Source organism: Pinus tabuliformis, chromosome 4_2, assembly GCF_031772625.1.
Source record: "Pinus tabuliformis cultivar Carrire ecotype Pingquan chromosome 4_2, CPIR1, whole genome shotgun sequence".
Lineage (NCBI taxonomy): Eukaryota > Viridiplantae > Streptophyta > Pinopsida > Pinales > Pinaceae > Pinus > Pinus tabuliformis.
Window position 1 is genome coordinate 505,884,574 of NC_142304.1, and position 19,202 is coordinate 505,903,775.

At 35.8% G+C, this 19,202-nt stretch overlaps 2 protein-coding genes across 4 annotated transcripts in view; one reads left to right on the forward strand and one right to left on the reverse strand.

Annotated features, from left to right (window-relative positions):
- LOC149170216 (putative aminotransferase TAT2) overlaps positions 1 to 15,674 on the reverse strand; it is a 267,395-nt gene extending 251,721 nt beyond the window's left edge. The window contains exons 1-3 of one of the 3 annotated variants that reach the window (XM_089428946.1): positions 15,550 to 15,674; positions 15,191 to 15,354; positions 14,763 to 15,028 (exon numbers count right to left, since the gene is read on the reverse strand). In XM_089428946.1, the coding sequence (XP_089285072.1) occupies positions 14,763 to 15,028; positions 15,191 to 15,256 (332 nt within the window). In that variant the 5' untranslated portion in view covers positions 15,257 to 15,354; positions 15,550 to 15,674. The remainder of the gene's footprint in view (positions 1 to 14,762; positions 15,029 to 15,190; positions 15,355 to 15,549) is intronic. The other 2 variants (XM_089428943.1, XM_089428944.1) reach the window with 2 other exon arrangements.
- A 2,794-nt stretch (positions 15,675 to 18,468) lies between these two features.
- Positions 18,469 to 18,915, forward strand: LOC149170218 (uncharacterized). The gene has a single exon (XM_089425483.1). The coding sequence runs from the start codon at positions 18,469 to 18,471 to the stop codon at positions 18,913 to 18,915; it is 447 nt and encodes a 148-aa protein (XP_089281609.1).
- Positions 18,916 to 19,202: the final 287 nt, after the last annotated feature.

The following is a 19,202-nucleotide window of genomic DNA, read 5'->3' on the forward strand; positions in this document are numbered from 1 at the left end:
GATAACTGTCAAATAATATTCAATGATCACACTGATAGGGATGCCAAGGAGCAGGTCATTGCAATCCACGGGAATTATATCACATTCAACTATGTCCCTGAATGGATCTATGGCAAAGGTGAAAGAAAACCTTTGTGATACCAATGTTGCTTGTCCAACTATTATAACCCATTAAAGAAGATATGGTCGAGGATGAGTAGTGGTTCGAATCTTCAGTTCATCACCACCAGAGGACAAACAAGATTCTTTTAATTTCCATTATTGATAACAAATTGATTACAAACTCTCCGTCTTTGTACTTGATTTGGCAATTGTGGGTGAAGAGTGATTAGTGTTGTTTGCGTAGGCTTTGGTCATGATGGGCGGTTGCAAAAGAGAGAAGAAGAGGGTTCGTTTTAAAAAAAAAAAAATTGGGAAAAATTATATTTAAGTTTTGAAGAAGAAGGTTCGTTTAAAAAAAAACATGGAAAAAATTTATTAATTATATTTAAGTTTTGAAATGTTCAAAATATGAGTGGAGATTTCACCTTTCTTAAAAAAAATAATCATAGGCTTGAAATAACATTGAAGAGTATCATCATTAAAATAAAAGTCAATAGAAAATATATATTATATCTAGAATTTAAAATAAGTCATTAAAAAATTAAAATTTATTTAATATTTTTAAATAATTAAAAAAATGTATAAAATCTAAACAAATAATAATAATATATTAATTATTTATATATATATATAATGGTTAAGAATATGTGTTTTTTATAATAAGTTACACATTTAAATTTAAAATAAGTTTAAATCTAAAATGAATAGAGTATATACCTTTTGTTTAGTAGTCAACTCCTGGTCTTACAAATAAAAATATTATAATAAAAAGTTAGAAATCAAGAGCTTTTTCCCTGGAAAAGTTAGGATGTCTGAAAGATTTGAATAACGTTTATGAAAATTGGATACTACTTTTAATAGAAGTTGGAAGGCATGTTTCAAGGAATTGACAAGCTGAAGCTCTAATTCGTTTTTTAGATTTGGATTTGGAAGCATATTAGATGTGAACAGATTTTATTCTTAAGCATGTACCTCTACCTTGACTGGTAATCGGTTGAATAGGTAAATATATTGTTGCATGGTTTGGCCAGCTGCTGGCAAAAACTACAGCAAGCGAGCAAAGTAGTGCAGACTTGAACCCGAGCAGGTAGAATCTCTTTCACAACGTGGTTTTAAACATCAAATGCTACGGTGTTGCTCTGTAGAAGCCAACTGGGTTCGGGATTCGCACCAGTGGACTCGAGGCTTCGAATCAATACTTCAAGCCTTCCACAATGTGAGATTTGTCAAAGTAAAGGACAAAAATCTCTCTGCCCAAATTGAAACAGGGATGAACAATGAGAATAATTGAAGGTATCCGCTGTCAAGGAGGTTGTTGATTCGAGGCCCATCAATTGTTGGAATATGGACATCGTGTCAGGCATCATCTTGGCTGGAAATTCATCCAAGGGTCGTCATCGTTCAGCAAGTTCATCCATGTGCTGACATTGTTGCTGCTGGAGTTATTTGACCAGGAGTTGAATAATGCCGAAATCATGAGAGGACTCAATATTGTGCCTTGACGCCAATGAAGAGAGGGGTTCAGTCAAATGTTAATTAGACTTCGCTGAAAAAAGGCCAAAACTTGCGATTATTCTCGAAATTGAGGATATTGCAAGGGTTCCAACATTTCTGAGTGTTTCGGCAATCTAAAGGTAGAATACAATTTGACAATTGTGGGAAACCCATAAGTTCTGGTAAATATTCCTCAGGTTTGTTAGTTTGTCACCGAAACCGTAAATCAATGAAATGATGTGGTGGTTTTGATCCAAATTGAACAAATATTCTACTATTGCATGATAAACTTCGGACAAAAACTTCCGGCAAGAAATGTTGCACAAGCTGAGAAAAATTCAAGAGATTGAAGAGAGGGCATGCTATCAATCTGCAGAACTTCCAGAAAGTACCCAGTGTATTTTTGAAACTTTCTTGGTGTAGAAGCTCTGGATAACGCTTGAAAACAATCCTAGGCAAACGGGAGAGCCAGAGTTCACAGTTGTCTCCTAGACAAGGAGGGCAGGACTTAGAACCTTGGAAACCAATAACCCTGGATCCGCAGAAGCTCTGGATAACGATTGAAAACAATCCTAGGCAAACGGGAGAGGCAGAGTTCACACTTGTCTCCTAGACAAGGAGGAGGGCAGGCCTTAGAACCTTAGAACCCTATAAACCTGGAACCGCAGAACCTTAGAACCCTACAGCCCTGTTTGAAAGTCCCTGCCATCCAGTCATGGATAAATGAAATAACAATGAAAAGGAAATGGTTGGATTATATATATATATATATTAACTGATTAATGAACAAAAGAATGGGGTAAATGATAATGTGCCGAAGTATATTTCTTGTATAAATTTAAATGTTCCTAAATAACTTGAGTTATAATATTATAATTTATTAATATTATATATTAAAAAAATACTTGTATGATATTTTTTTAAATTAATTGTTTTAATTAAAAAAGTTAAAAAAATAATTATTATTGAATTGAGGTTTTTGTGATCTATATCTAATTTTTGAGATAGGTTTTCCACAATAATCATATTAAGATGCAATTATTTTTTAGATAAATCTTAATTTTGGTTGTGTTTATTACAAAAAAATATTTTAAAATAATCGGTGAAGATTAATTTTTTACTATTCTTGAAGTTGTCTAATTAATAGAGGAAAATGCTATTTGCATTGGAATCTAGCAATCCAATATATTTGTATTGTTATTTTTTATTATTTTAAATATATTTCTAAATACATAACTCAATACAATGTTGAAAAATCCCTTGCACACTTGAATTTTGTAGATTAAACAATTTAAACTAGAAATTTTTAAAAATCTTTACTAGATTTTAGTTAAAATTTATCCAAAAAAAAAATCTAGAAAAAAGTCATTTAGTCTATTACTTAAATTAAGCTTATTCGAAATAAGCATAATAAATTATTTTGTATAAAAAAAACAATAAGTGAAACTAATAATAAATATTGATTCCCTTAACAGAGCTAATAAAAAAAGAAAATGTATCATCATTTCCAAGAAAAAATAAAATAGAATAACATGTTATTAAAAATAAAAAACATATCCATCATTTCCAATAAAAAATAAAAAATAAAAATAACATGTTATTAATTAGTTAATTACCCTCTTAAAAGAAATAAAATAGCATGTTATTAATTAGTTAATTACCCTCTTAAATCTATTTTAAGAGTGATCTCTGTCGATGCGTAATAAATCTGAAATTTATGAAAAATAAATGAAACATAAATAAATACTTATCCAAACCACACCCGCCTTATTCCATATGTTATAAAATTTATAAATTTTGTAAAATTAAAATTCTGAACCTTCTCATACATTTTAATTTATGGAAATTATATACATGGATTGTAAAGATAATATTAACATTTACAAAATACGATTTTTGCAATATTTATTTAATTTATGGAAATTATATATATGGATTTTAAAGATAATATTAACATTTACCAAACACGAGTTTTGCAATATTTAAGTGGTTTAGAGGCACTTCCAAATTATTAATAATGATTAGTGAATTACAAAAATTCACTTTTCACATAAAATTTTGTTTAAAAAATATATATAGATCGATCAAAACAATGATAACGAATTATTACAAAACATTCCCAACATACTGGAAACATTTTACAATGAAATAAAAGAAAAAGTAACTAAAATATGAAATAAGATCGCAATTAGATGATTTTTTTTTCAAGTCTTTGCACGAGATTCACAACTACAAAGCAAATCATAGAATAAGGACACGAAAATGGTTTTGGGATATAAAAAGGGTTGCGAAGACCTTGTACATAATGTTTCTAAGAAATTGGTTAGGAGTTTTTTTTTCTATTTTTAGTTAAAAAAAAAAATTAACTATGAAGAATTAGGAAAAAAATATTTAAAAATATAGATTATGGAGAATTAAAAAATTATTAATTTTAATTGATATTGTAAAAATTAATTTTTTTATTAATTAATAACATTTGAAGTGTACATTATTCAAAATATCTAACTCTGACTCGTTAGAAATTATAAGAAGAATTTTAACGTAAATCAGTAACTAAAATATGTAATAAGATCACAATTAGATGATTTTGTTTTAAGTCTTTGCACTAGATTCATTACTACAAAGCAAATCATAGAATAAGGACACGAAAATGGTTTTGGATTCATTACTACAAAGCAAATCATAGAATAAGGACACGAAAATGGTTTTGGGATATAAAAAGGTTGCGAAAAACTTGTACCTAATGTTTGCAGGAAATTTGTTTTGTTGAGAGCTTTTTTCCTTATTTTAGTTTCAAGAAAGAAAAAAAAAAAAAAAAAAATTAACTATGAAGAATTAGGTAAAAAATATTTAAAAATATAGATTATGGAGAATTAGAAAATTATTAATTTTAATTGATAACAAAAATTGATATTGTAAAAATTGTTAATTTTTTATTAATGAATAACATTTGAAGTGTACATTGTTGAAATTTCTAACTCTGATTCGTTAGAAATTATAAGAAGAATTTCGCGTAAATCAAATGTAGAAAATCTTTGTCAACGCGTTTCGAACCAACTAGTGTGGTTCATCGTTAGGACAAGTTGAGGAATCAGATCATGGCTACATAATAAATAGGGAGAGCAACGCGTTTTGAACCAACTAGTGTGGTTCGTTAGAAATTATAAGAAGAATTTCGCGTAAATCAAATGTAGAAAATCTTTGTCAACGCGTTTCGAACCAACTAGTGTGGTTCATCGTTAGGACAAGTTGAGGAATCAGATCATGGCTGCATAATAAATAGGGAGAGCAGATCTTCCCAACGGCTAGGTTGGCTAGGTTGACCATCTACGGCTATCCAAAAAAAGGTTAGATAATATTATAATGTTAAACAGACCACAAGTAATAAAAATAATATTATAATTATAGTAATTAAATTTCTTTAATCAATTATACATATTATAATAAATTATATATTCAAATGTAATTCCATTTTATTTTATTCATATATTATTCTTTGGTTATTAATATATTTAATTCATTTTTAATTTATTCATTTAAGTCACAAGGGATAAGTAACGGGGTTTTAGAAAAATCTTTCATTGGTTGTTAAATTAATTTATTTAATTCCCTAGGGATGAGAATGTTATTCTATATTAATTTTATTATATATTATTCTATGGTTACTAAATTAACTTATTTAATTAATTATTTATATCACTAGGGAGAAGTAAAAGGGTTTTCTAATATTGATTTAATGGAATTAATAAACTATTATTGAAAATTGGTTAAATTTTTATTTATTTATTTATTTATATGATTTTATTTTATTTAGTTATTTATTTATATTTTTTTCTTTTGGTAAAGATAAAAGTTTAATAAAAAATACGAAAAAAGCCATCTAAATTCTAAAGCCATTAGAAATTTCTATTGCATTTTCTGGTTTAAATTCTCCTACTTGTTTATTACATTAACAAGTTATTTATAAATATAAGCACTGAAAATAAACACAGATGCAACATTAACTCATATACAAATCAGCCATTGGAACACTGAGACAAACACACAAGGGACATTGTTATTTTTGGACAAACGTCCCCCGAAAAACTCAATGCGGGAAAATCGGTACAATAGATATGAGGGTTTTACTATTAAGCATGTTTTGAGTACAACTAGGGTGCCAGAAATGGCTCATCCAATAGAGATTGTTACATGGCGGTAATACCTCTTCTCGGAGACAGATATTCAGCCTCTCAACTCCGGTGTGCCCCAAGAAAATCCTTCTGGTGCTTCCTCTTGGCCCTGCGTCATCCCAGCTAACTTCAGCTCAGCTCCTGAAACCTCTACGTCAGCGTCCTTCAGCTCTCTGGCCCGTTACGTCACCCACGCAGGCCCCTCAGGCACTGCGCAGTACCCAATTGCCTATGCATAGCTCCTGCAGCTTCTGCGTAGCTCTAGCTGCCTCTATGTCAACCTCTTCGATCACTGCATTGACCCTCTGGCTCTATCCTTGCCTCTCGGTTATGTACTCACTGCCCCTCGCTGCGACAGACCACTAGCTCGAATTTTCTCAGCAAATCTTGCTCCAGAAAATCGAACTGACTGATCAATCTTGGTGTATCTTCAACTAACCCTCAAGCCTCCTCTTATACTTTTACTGTTGAGTCTTCAACGACCGAGATTAAGTTCCTAATCAACGGCTAAGATTAGATTTGGTTTGATCTATGTCATTTAGACCATTCTCACCCAGTTTTATATTAATACCCATTAATATTTTAATTTTCCTAAGTTTAGACTTAGAAATCCCATTAAAAGTATTAATTATTTTAATATCTCTCCAACCGGATGGAATTTACCCAATCATTTCTGGGTATTGGAGATCTTATGTGTCTTAGCCTCTTCACCAATTTTCATGGCTAGAGCACATCCGATGCTACCACAAATCAACATACATGTTTTGATAAAATAATAATAATAATAATAAAAATAAAAATTAAAATAAAATTAAAATTAAAATTATATATATATATATATATATAACTAAAAACCAATTAAAACTACTATATAATCATTCCAACTTCATCTTGAATTACATATAAATCATAATCATAATAAAACGTCTACTAAAATATAGGATATAAAACTATAGTTAGTGAACTTGGAAATATTTTTAATGAAGCGTCTCACTTAAATTTTAATTAGGTCATAAAGTGTTTCCCTCTAGGAAGAACTCCCCCAGCTACCACTCTGTACCATTGTTCACCATCAAATCCATTGTTAGACGATTGAACAATGGTCTGCCATTAGATTACAACAGTTAATAGTTATAATTAGAAAATTAAATTAATTAAAACATTACAAAGAAAAATAAAACAATGGTTAATTAATAAATAATAAAATAGTTATAACAACGAAATAATAAAACAGTGATAATAGTTAAGACTTAAGCAAAGGTCATCCTCAACGAATAGCTAGCTTTGCAACAAGAAGTGCAGTTGTGGAACACCTCCTCGACAACCACGGGGGAATCTACAAGGGACGTTGCATTGTAGTGTATATTCTAGCTCTTTCTCTCACTATGGGAAATGATCATGGTATTTTGGTTCTCTTCCTACCAACAGAGTAGTATTTCTTGCTTTAGCTTTCTTTTCCTGCTGCAAAATAATGTATTATGGACATTTTCTCCTCTTATTGAATGTTTTTGTGAGCCTGGTCGACTCTCATAAAGGGCCTAAATGAAAGCAATCACGAAATTAAATTAAAGGCCTAGACCCTCCCAATGTATGGCTTTTCTTGACTTACAATGTTTCCTTTGCAACATTTGAGGCAATTGCTAGTGATAATTGTGAAAATTCCTTAAACCTGGAATCCCTATTGCAACAATTGATGATATTTCTCCTACTTGTTAGATTTACATGAACAAGTTATTTGCAATTTCCTACGGCAAACATTAAAATACATACATTACAACCTACACCATTTAAAATAATATGCCGAAACAAGAAACTGAACAAGAGAGATACAACACAAATGACAGAGTTATTTTTTGACAAATGTCACCGGAAAACCCAATGCGGAAAAATTGGTGCAGCAAATCTGAGGGTTTTTATTATTAAGTAGAAGTTATTTCTGAATACAACCTTTGGATGCCTTGCTGGCAATCCAGTATAGAGAATATCACTCGCAGAAGAAATTAGTGAGATTACCTCACTCTACACTGCAAGTCTCAGCTGATCCGACAACTAAACCAACAAGTCCCCGACTACTTCTGTGCTGCCCCTATGCAGTTTCTATGTGGGCGTGCGTTACAACCTCTAAGGCCCTGCATCACCTCTTTGTTGGATCAATTTTCTCTCAGGAGATGACTCCAACCCTCCTAGCTCAGCACGTCAACCTCCTTAGCAAATTTCAGACCTCTGCATTGAAGGCTTCTGTGCTTCTCTGTGTGGGCCTTGTGTGAGCCCTTCCTAGCTCTGCGTCACCCTCTTTGGGCACTGCGTTGCCTCCTATGTGTGTCTCTCTACCTCTTTGCTGAGTATTCTTAGCTCCGGAGAAGATCCTCCAGCCAAAACTCTCTTTTTCCCTCTCTGCGTGATCTCTACGAAATCACTGTGTTGATTCTAGCTTCAGCGATTCGATTTAACTGATCAACTCTCTGTGTGTTCCAAATGACCCTCAAGCCTCCTTAAATAATCTTGTCGTTGACATTCAACATCTCAGATTAGAAGCTAATCAATGGCTAAGATCATTTCTGCTTAATCCTCATCTCCTTCTAGAAGTTACACCCACAGTTACATTAATACCCATTAATTATTTTAATTTCATAAGTTAGACTTAAGGATCCATTAAAAATAATTAATTATTTTAATAAAATTATCTCGAGGTGGAATTTCCCAAAATGCTTTTTGGGTTCTTTGTAATACATGTGCCCAAGCCTCCCTGCAAAATTTGAGACTTAGAGCACATCTGATGCTACCATAAATCAACACTCCCTCTTAGTGAGGAATGTGCTCTAACAATGCCTCCCACTGAAGCATCAGCCTGACTTCATAACACCGTCCTCTATGTTGTTGATGTCTGACACGCTATCCACCAACTACTGCGATGTTGTCGCAACTGCACTGCTGCTGACACTGCCACTGTGAACACTGCATCCATACTGTAGCTCCCTCTGAATTTTTGCATCCGTGTTGTTGTTGGCACTACCACTGCTAACTGCCCCTGCACTGTAAATTGATACTGCTATGGCATCAACAACAGAAAAGCATCTGAAATAACTGAATTGGTGTTCAATATGATGCATCTCGTTGTTGTAGTTTGGTTGTTGCTAGTCTCTGCGCTAACCCTCTGAATCCTCTGCGTTGCTGCTGACCTCTGCTCTGTGCCATCTACACTGTTGTCAACTCTGCTCTGCGCTGCTCAGTCTCTGGCACTACTAGCCACTGCAACTGTCACTCCTACACTCCTCCGCATCAATTTTCCCAGTCCGTCCTGCTACTTCTTATCTGGGCTCTCATAGCAAGGAATTGATCCAAGAGGTGGGCTCCTCAAGGATCCTGCCCATCTGTAGCTCTTCCGAACTACAGTTCAAAATCAGCCCACCTCCCTCCTGGAAGTATCTCGACTGTCATGGAAAACTCCTCTTCCTCGATATTTGTGGGTGCAGCCTTTAGATCGTGCTTCCCATCTTTGTCATTCTTTCTGAGAGTACATTGTGTTGCGTAGTGACCCATTTCACCACACCTGAAGCATTTGATCTTCGAGACGTCCTTCTTCCGCCTTTGCTGCTCCTGTTGCCCCTTGCATGTTGCTCCTACTACCCCTTGCATGTTTCTCCTGCTGCCCCTTGGATGCAAGGGCATTCTCTTCCTCCTCCTTGGACTTCAACCCATTGCTACTGCTTCCGTCAAGCTTACAATTGACTAGATCTCCCCTCAGCTCTTCCTGCTTGAGAGTTGCCCACATACTATCCCAGTCTGGAAAAGTTGCCCTGCCCAGGATGCTCTAGACAAAGACTTGCCACTTTTCTGAGATAGAGTTTAGGACCAGTTTCACCATCTCGGAACCTTGAGGCGTATACCCCACAACTGCTAACTCGTCTCGGGTCTCCTAAAGCTTCGTGAAGAATGGATCAATACGCTCCCCCTTCTGCATCTGTGCAGATCTCATTTTCTGCTCCAAGTACATATTTTTTTGCTCGGAAAATCCTTGATACAGTGTTGCCAAGGCATCCCACATCTCCTTAGCAGTCCCTCTACTAGCAATGTGACATACCATGTGATCCTTTACTCCATCAAGGATCATCCTCTTGGCCTTCGCTCTTTCTCCCTTGTACTTGTCAGCTGATTTGGATCTGTGGGCTCAACCACGACGCTGTCGACATAGACCTTGAGAAAATGTTCATCTAGAAGGCACGACATCCTTGCCTTCCCAATCACATAGTTGGTGCCCCATCCAACCTGTCCTAATCTCTCAGTCCACTGCCTGCCATCTTTGCCACGAAAATGTCAAACTGCTCCTCTCTGTTTCTTACTGTTATTGCTCAGGTAATAAGAAAACAAACTTCTTGGTGGGAAGTCTACTGAGGAAAAATTCCCTCATTGTGCTTTTCCTCTCTCTTCTGATGATTTTCTACCCAGCAAACTGCCTACAAAAAAATTGCGCCCCACCAACTCTTTCCTCACGTTGAGGCTCTGCGTTGCTCCCTCTGGCAGGACAAGATTTCAATCTAGAAGCCCTTCCTCTCTATCGACTCACTCAGAGAAAGACTTTCCTCAAAAATTCAACCCTCCTAGCCTGGACTGTGCAATCCCTCTTGGGATTCAAACTGTTGCCTCCTGCAACTATTCGATCTCCTTCTCTACTCATCGTTGGGTTCTCTGGCACTGCTCTTCTTGTTTCACATGCACTGCTCTGATATCATGTGAAAATTCCTTCAACCCGGAATCCCTACTGCAGCAACTTATGATATTTCTCTTACTTGTTAGATGTACATGAACAATTTATTTGCAGTTTCCTACAACAAATATTGAAATACATACACTGCAGCCTACACCATTTAAAATAATATGTCGAAACAAGAAATTAAACAAGAGAAAGATACAACACAAATGACACAATTATTTTTGGAGAAATGTCCCCGAAAAAAACCCAATGCGAGAAAACCGGTACTGGAAATCTAAGAGTTTTTATTATTAAGTAGAAGCTATTTTTAAATACAACCTTTGTATGTCTTAATAGCAATCCATTACAGAAAATATCACTCGCAAAAGAAATTAATGAGATTACCTCACTCTATACTCCCTATCCAGCGATTAAACCAATTTAAAAGCAAATTGTGAACTATAAAACATAATCTTTACAATCTTGAATAAATCAACTCTAAATAACTAACATAGATTAAATCTGAATAACTATGTGCCAGAAGAAATAATGAAAAAATTCCAGAAAAACTTGCAAGCAAATTGTAAATTATGAAATCCTAGTCTTCTAATGCAAAAAAAAATACAATAATCACTTAGAACATGCGAAACTCATGCTCAGTCGGAACTAAGTTTGTTTTCGAAAAATAAAAATAAAAATTAAACAATCTATTAGTTTTGAAAAAGTGAAAAAGGCATTTGAAAAATTAAAATTAAACAATCTATTAGTTTCCAAAATTGAAAAAGTCAAAGACAAGACCAGCACGAATAAGGACTTCGGCTGATAAGTACATTAAGAAAACTACAGAAATAAAAGCATTTCATAATATAATATGAGATTGATATATAATATACTTATATGGATTTAAAAGTGATATGATTTATATACATATATTTTTAAATTTGGCAGGATTATATTTTTGATATGTATAATATATTAATTTTATTGGGGTAAAAATTTTAATTAATTATTTCATATTAATAAATATATTAACAAAATATTTAATTATCTACTCAAAATTGGATAGATTAGAATAATATGATATATTAAAAAAATATTTAATATAATATAAATTAGTATAATATAATATATTAAAAAAAATATTTAATATAATATTGATAAGTTATTTATATAAAAATAAAATAAATAATATAAGTAAAAGGAGGAGTTGTTTTTAGTGTAATTTTTTGGAAGTTTTTCCGATGGGTTTTTTCTATCTAATTTCTTTAAAATCCCGCAGGAATTGATTGAAATCACAAGTTTGATGGGTAACCCTGCACAATCTAAGTGCCATAGGGGTTTTGGAGGGAGCTGAATCCATATATACAGCCAAAAAACCAGTTTAAATAACACAAATCAAGATTTCACCTCAAATGTTTACACAGGTCCAAAAAATCACACTAAATAACTCCAAAAAATAATATATATATGTATACTTTTTTAATCCCACCTATATCTAAATACATTGCAAACGAAAATGAATTTATATTAATAAATAACAATATTCCAAGTGGGTAGCCCACAGGGCTTTGGATTGACGGTGAATAGGTGCATTGTTAAGGCATTTTTTGTGATAAGTCATTAGTTCAAATCCCCAATAGGTGCTTACCTACCCAAAAAACAATATTCCAAAAAAGAAATAACTCAGCAAAGACTTTTCTCTTGAAAATTGAAAGTTAATTGTCCAGGGCAAATAAGAAACCTGTTTCAAAACTAGATCAGATCATAGCAAGGCTCATTCAGCCGAAGAGTATGTGTGGATCCAAATAATGAAAATCGTGTTACTAAATAAAATAAAAGAAGTTTGCTGCCAATAGATTTTGTCCCATTGAAAAAATAGAGAAGGAAGCAGTCAATCCAGGACTGATTTTGTCTCAAGAACTGAGGTTAGAAAAGTGCTAACGATCAGGATAAACATGAGAAGCATTTATTTATCTCAATAGTGATATATCTAGAAGACAGTAGTTAATCCCGAAAATCATAGTCGACTGCTGGAGCAGTCTGTTGTCTTGAAACATTTTGACTGAAATTCTATGGAGATAGCATATGTAATCCATTTTCCTAACTAATATAATAGATATGGTATACAAAGACGATTTCCACTGCTCCTCCAAGGGGTTCTATGTCACCATTGTGAATGCTTCTTTCTTTCATATATTGGTATATACTAACACTACTCTAGTCATAAACGATAATGAGATCTGAAATGCTTAACTTCTGTATTGCTATCAATAACTATCTGCAATATCAGCCATTTATAATCATGCAGACGCAGTATCAAAATTTTGAAACATGTTTGGAGCGATAATCAATTCAAAATTGATAATAAAATAAAGCAGATTCATTCAATGTTTCTAATAGTTTGATAATTCCCTTCTAGGCTTTTGGCCCTGAGGTAAATGGAAGATTATGCCATGCACCATGCCCTTCATAAGTAACATAAATTGGGAAATCATGATTTATGAACAAAACAAGCAAAGAACTAACCCTCAGCCCAGTTTCCTGTAGATATAAATTGATTACAGATTTTCTTAAAAATAAAGCTTTATGATCGAAAGCAATATCTTCAAAAATTTGTAACCTGCTAAAATATTTTAGAGATCCCTGGTATTGGGCATTTGTACAAAATGTTTGGCCAAATATATACAGATAATTTATTTTATTTTGTGAATAATATTTTTCAAAATAATAACCTTTAAAATATCCTTCGAACTTTTGGATGTGAATAATTTTGTTATTGAAAGCAATATCCTCAAAAAATTGTAACCTGCTAAAATATTTTACAGATCCCTGGTAAAAAAGTTTGGCCAAATATCTACAGATAATTTATTTTATTTTGTGAATAATATTTTTCCAAATAATGGCCTTTAAAATATCCTTGGAACTTTTGGATGTGAATATTTTTGTTGATAAAAACAGAAGAGTTTGCTACTTATAAAGAGTAAATGGGTTGGTTTAGGTAGGTTTAGATTTTATTAAGTGGTTAGGGTTGATAAATTGTTTTGAAGTTCAGTTTTTATTGGTAACTGGTTCAAATCTCATGAAAGGGATTGTAGACGAGAGGGATTGTAGGTGGGAGCCACATCTAAATGGTAGCCACTTCTTTAAAGAAATGAAAGGTGAAATTATTTGTAGTTATTAAAACCGTATGCTAATCACATCATCCAGCATCCCTATAGGTGGGAAGATAATTCTTGCATTCCTATAGGTGGGAAGATAATTCTTGCATTCAACATTAGGGCTGGCTCCTGTCTAGTCTCAGCGTAACTTGGGGCAAAAAGACACAACATTTTGACATAACAGAGGCAAACTGACAGTGGAATATAATCACGGAATAAATGTCAAAAAAATATTAACAAATGATATTAGGACTGTCAAATAATATTTATTTGCCCTATAGGTGGGAAGATAATTCTTGCATTCAACATTAGGGCTGCTCCTGTCTAGTCTCAGCGTAACTTGGGGCAAAAAGACACAACATTTTGACATAACAGAGGCAAACTGACAGTGGAATATAATCACGGAATAAATGTCAAAAAATATTAACAAATGACATTAGGACTGTCCAATAATATTTATTTCCTTGGTGAGGTTGTGGTTTAGCCGTAGATCGGTGACAGTTTTACCAACTCTGGCCCGTATGGGTGATTCTCAATGTCTTACATATGCCTGTAGCTGAAAATCCCTGACGTTCCAGGAGAATGACCCTACTTCGGGGCAGATTTTGTTTAGGAGAGTCACTTTCACATTTCAGTTGTCAATCCTCCCCTCTTTCATTAAAAAACCATAATGAAATCAGAATAGTTGAAAGAAGGCCAACACCAAGCCTGCTCAACTGGTTTAATGGTGTAGTTTAATGCTAAAGCGCCGCTTTCACAAAGGAGCTCTTCGGATATCAGAGTTTATAAGCAAAACAGGGTAGTCAATCGGACTTGAACTTTTGCCAGATAATCTTGATCAATCCCTGATTCTTCTATAATAAAATGATTTATAATTTAGATTAATTAAGGATTCATATTTATAATAATTCACAGAACCTTGTTAGAGCAGGACAATTTCATCTAAAAAAGTGAAGGATTAACAAGAAGAAGTTTTGCCGTTCAACCACATGTTAAACCTGGCAAGTCCACTTTTACTGTTACTGTTCAGCCCTTACGACATGTTCAATAATAAGAAGAAATAATTTTAAAAAAAGGAGAGGTCGAATACGGAAGGTACTGTACCAGGTAATTTTAAAAAGGGCGTAAAGGAGAAAGCAATTTCACCTTCGCGCTTCTGGTAGGCCAACCGCTGGAGCATAACCATTGTACTGGCCGCTTCTAATGGCCTCTACGAGGGAATCTTCAGCTTCCTTGGAGACTTTGTAGCATTCAAATGGAGAAGGATCAGCATAACCGAGAGGAATCACGCTCTTTCCTTTAGGATCTAAGTGAGACCTCAGATAAGCCAGCATGCCTCGAATCCCTCCCATTTCCCTCATACAGGGCGAGCTCGGCCTGAAATTCCATTCTCTCTTCTCCATATCGCCATCCTACATGTCTCAAATTACCATCAGCAATCAATAGATTCTTATATTTAAAATGATGTTCCTCTTCTGTGCTAAAATACAGTGATTGCTCTGTATTCAGCGCATATGAAGAGAGACCAAAAATGTGATTATTACATCCTGCAAACATTATATCATGCAATTTACCTGTATTCCATTAGTAACGATAACTCTCGAGTTGAGGAAGCGGCTGCCATCTTTGAAGTTCGCCATTGGAAGGAGTCGGAGTTTTGATTGGATTGGGCTTGGCTAGGTTGGGTTGCGGTATAATTTGATGGCGGCTTATAAAGGCAAAGTTGTGGCCTGTTACACTACTCTTTATAGTATTATCAGTAATAAGTACAATTACAGAATATTTAATGCTGAGATATACACCATTAACTTTCAATTCGAATGCTTATTATTTATATTTCATTTATATTTTAGCATTCCCAGAAGTAGAATGAATGAGAAGATATTCCTACTCTGCAAGCACATGTATAAATGTTGAATCACATGAATGCTACCTTGGTTTTACAGTTGCAGTGGCTATTGCAACAGTCTGTCAACATCAATCTCCGTCGAGTTATGTCTGAATTTGACAGGAAACTTTGGTGGCTCTGGGTTTGTCCCGGCTCCGGACTCCCACTTGCAAATTGCGTACGAGTTTGTCCTGCTCTTCACGTTAATGTGGGCGAGCCATAACCCGCAACGAGTTTCTCATGGTTACCAATTCGAATTTGATATTTAAAAAGTTGGAAATATATTTAAAAATTGGAAATAATTAATTCTTACTTGGTTGTAATTTCCTATTTGAGGGGTTTGTTCCTACATAATAGGAATAAGCTAGAATATAGTTTCTCATAGTTTAGTGTGTGGTTGAGAGAATCTCTCAACCACACTACTGTACGTCTAAGATAGCGTTCCTGTCTTAAGACTATTGATTGTATAAATATGTGTGTAATTTCATCATTCAAGATTAATAGAATATATTATTGAGTCTCTGTAGCATAGTTTTAAAATTCGGCCGATTCGAAACGGAAACAGCCGAGTTGATCCATTTCATTGCCCAGAGATGTGACTTGGTGGAAGAAACGGTTCAGTAGGCCGAGTCAGCGATGACTCGGCCGAGTCATCGCTGACTCGGCCAACTCGGCCGTTTCTGTATTGACTCGGCGGAGTCATAACCAGTGGCCTGTAACCCCATCAAAACAACGATTTGACATTTTTTAATGAAATTTTGAAGTGTTTGTTGATTGGTTTGAACTCCAATGTGTTTTATGAACTAGTTAAATGTTATTTGGGGTCCATTTCCCCTTCCCAAACCCTATTTAACACACTCAAATGCTCTCTACTATTGATATGCTATTCAAATTTCATGGTAATGTTAAATTCTTAAAGTAAAAGTGACATTCTCCTTAATCTTCATTTTCATTCTTTTACTTAAATTTTTAACATTACCATAAAATGACTCAGGATGTTTGAGAGTGGTTTCGGCCTCATTGGATTTCATATGGAGAAAGTAGAATTTTAGATTTCATTCAAAATCCAGTAGACTTATCAGTTTTTCAGGATTTCAGGATTGGAGGATTGCAATGTTTCCATTGACTTTTGTCATGTATTAGGGTATCGCACTCGTATTTAATCAAGAGCACCAATCCCTCTATGTACCTTGATGTTAGTGACATTGGTTGTCGAACTCCTCTGGGATTCGCTTCCAAACCAGGAGCTTTGAAAATGTCGCTCCCGCTCCCGTTTTCGCTCTCGCTCCCCACTTTCGCTCCTGCTCCCAACTTCCAAGTAACACTGAGCTAGATGATGTTGGCAACTCTAGCAGTAGCCAATAGTACTGGTCACAGACTTTTGTTGTAGAGGCCATTTATAGCCTCCTTGGTTATGTGTTTTTGTTTTGATCTCTATATCATCATCGTGTATGTATTGGACAATGCATTGGGTGCCATTTTGATATAATGGATATATTCATGAGCCTACTTTGATCATATGTTGTCTTCTATCTATATTCTAATGCCATGTGTTTGGAAACATGAATGAAAATCTTTAAAATTATGTGTTTTTATAAAAAATAAATATTTAATGTATTTTTTACAATGACCGAGTCATTGAAATCGAGCCGGCCGAGTCGATACCGAGTCGGAGTCGGAGTCGGAGTCGACCCTCAGCCGAGTCGGAGTTGAACTCGGAGTTTTAAAACATTGGTCTGTGGTTTTATCTTGGTATCGGAGCCTGTGAGGGCCTGGCCCCTCCTGGGCTGAGAGAAAATAAAGAGTTTAGTATATGTTGTTTGTCCATCAATTATTTTTTGTGATCTGTTCAAGTGGTGGAGCGGCCTGAGTGCTTGAGTGGAGCGGTCTGCCAGGACGCTGAGATCCAATGGTTGACAATGTTGTTTGAGTCTGCAGCCAATGTGAAGGGCGTTGGGACTGCCGTGGAGGAGGCCGCCATTGAAAGTCGAAGGGAGCTGCTGTGGGGTGAATCTATTGGAGGGCAGACCTGCTGCGTTGACAAATTCTACGCATGTGTGGAGATGGGCGGTCGCTGCGCTGGTGCCTGGTCTGGTATCCCTGATCGTTGCCCCGCTTCTTCTTTATGTGATCTACCCTCCCTCTGTCAAGAGCAGCCCCGACGCGCCGAAGCTTGCCAAGGAGAAGCTGGAGAAAATGGGGCCAATGACCAAGAACGAGACCATCATGAGCGCTACGCTGCCGGTCACGGTGGGCCTTTGGATATTTGGGGGAATGTTGAAGGTGGATGCCGTCACTGCAGCAATCCTTGGTTTGTCTGTCCTTCTCTGCACAGGTGTTGTGACATGGAAGGAGTGCCTGGCTGAATCGGTAGCTTGGGACACCCTTACATGGTTTGCTGCACTAATTGCAATGGCAGGTTATCTTAACTGTTGGAGAAAAATCAGGGGAACCAACAATGTGGATGCAGAGTTCGATGAACTAGTTCAGGCCAGTAAAATAGCCGCGGAAGTTAAGCATCCATTTCGAAACCTGATGAAGCGCAGGAATAGACCTCAGTTTATCATAACCATATTTCTGCAGATCTTCCAGCAGTTGACTGCTCTGCTCCCCGGGGATCCACCAGATTCCTTACGTCCGTGTCCTCGCCATTCATGAACACATGCGTCGTGTAAACTACCGATTCGGCTCCATCATAGGGCTGACTAGATGTGGAGTCTTTCTTGCGAAAAGGTTAACTAAATTTTGTGGAGTCCACCTCCATTTCTCGGCGACAATCCGATCTTTATCCTGCGCACAACACCAGAATATCGTTCCCTTCCTCGGCTTCTGCAAGGCCCCCGGGGAAAGAATTTTGGTAATGGAATTCTAAGCTCCTCCTCAGAAATGCGTTGCTGCTATCTGATTCGTAGTCGGGCTGGTGTGGTTCTAGGATGACCTTGGTCCGATCTCTCGAATCTGTCAATGGAGGTGAATGGTTTGATTGTGGGCGCCACAGTTTCGTGGAGGCAACAATCGGTGCAGCTTGGTCAAACGGTTCAGTGGAGTTCGAGTCGGCGATGCAGCCTGAGGTTGAGTGTCAGTTGTAACGTTGGATGGGACCCAGAAGGAATTCTTGGCCCTCCCAGCGGTGGACACATTGCCAGAAGAGAGTTTGAGAAGAAATTCAAAGAAGAGGGTGCGCAGAAGGACGCCTTGCAGCGCCAACTTCTCCAAGAACGAGAGCGAAGACGAGCTGCTCGAGAGGCTCGCGTGGTCCCGGACAATGCTGCAGACCTTGTGGAGTACTTTTTGGTAACAAAAGCCGCAGAAATTGAATACGAAATTGCAAGATGCAGACCCAGGTTAAATCAGGAGTTTTTAGAATATTTGCAAGCTGATATGGCTACCCTTCGATTTGCATTATCTTGAACAAAGGAAACGACCACCGAGTGCAGTGAGTGTTGTGAAGCTACATGATCGTTTTTAAGAGATGTGTGCGTGAAGATCTCTGTGGATTGGGTTAGTGACTTGTATGGAGAATCGACCTGCCACATGACCCAATCGTGGTAGTGCAGAGGAGCACTGTAGTGGAGCCAACAAACATGGTGTTGTTAGCTATGTCGTTGGAAGCCGCAACCGCGTTTGACATAGACAAGAGTTTGGTGTCGGTGTTGAAATTTCCAAGTATGTAGCTTGGACTTATTGTTGCAGAGGCC

Coding starts and splice junctions, on each gene's coding strand:
- LOC149170218 (XM_089425483.1), top strand. CDS start 18,469: ATGGAGGTGAATGGTTTGATTGTGGGCGCCACAGTTTCGTGGAGGCAA.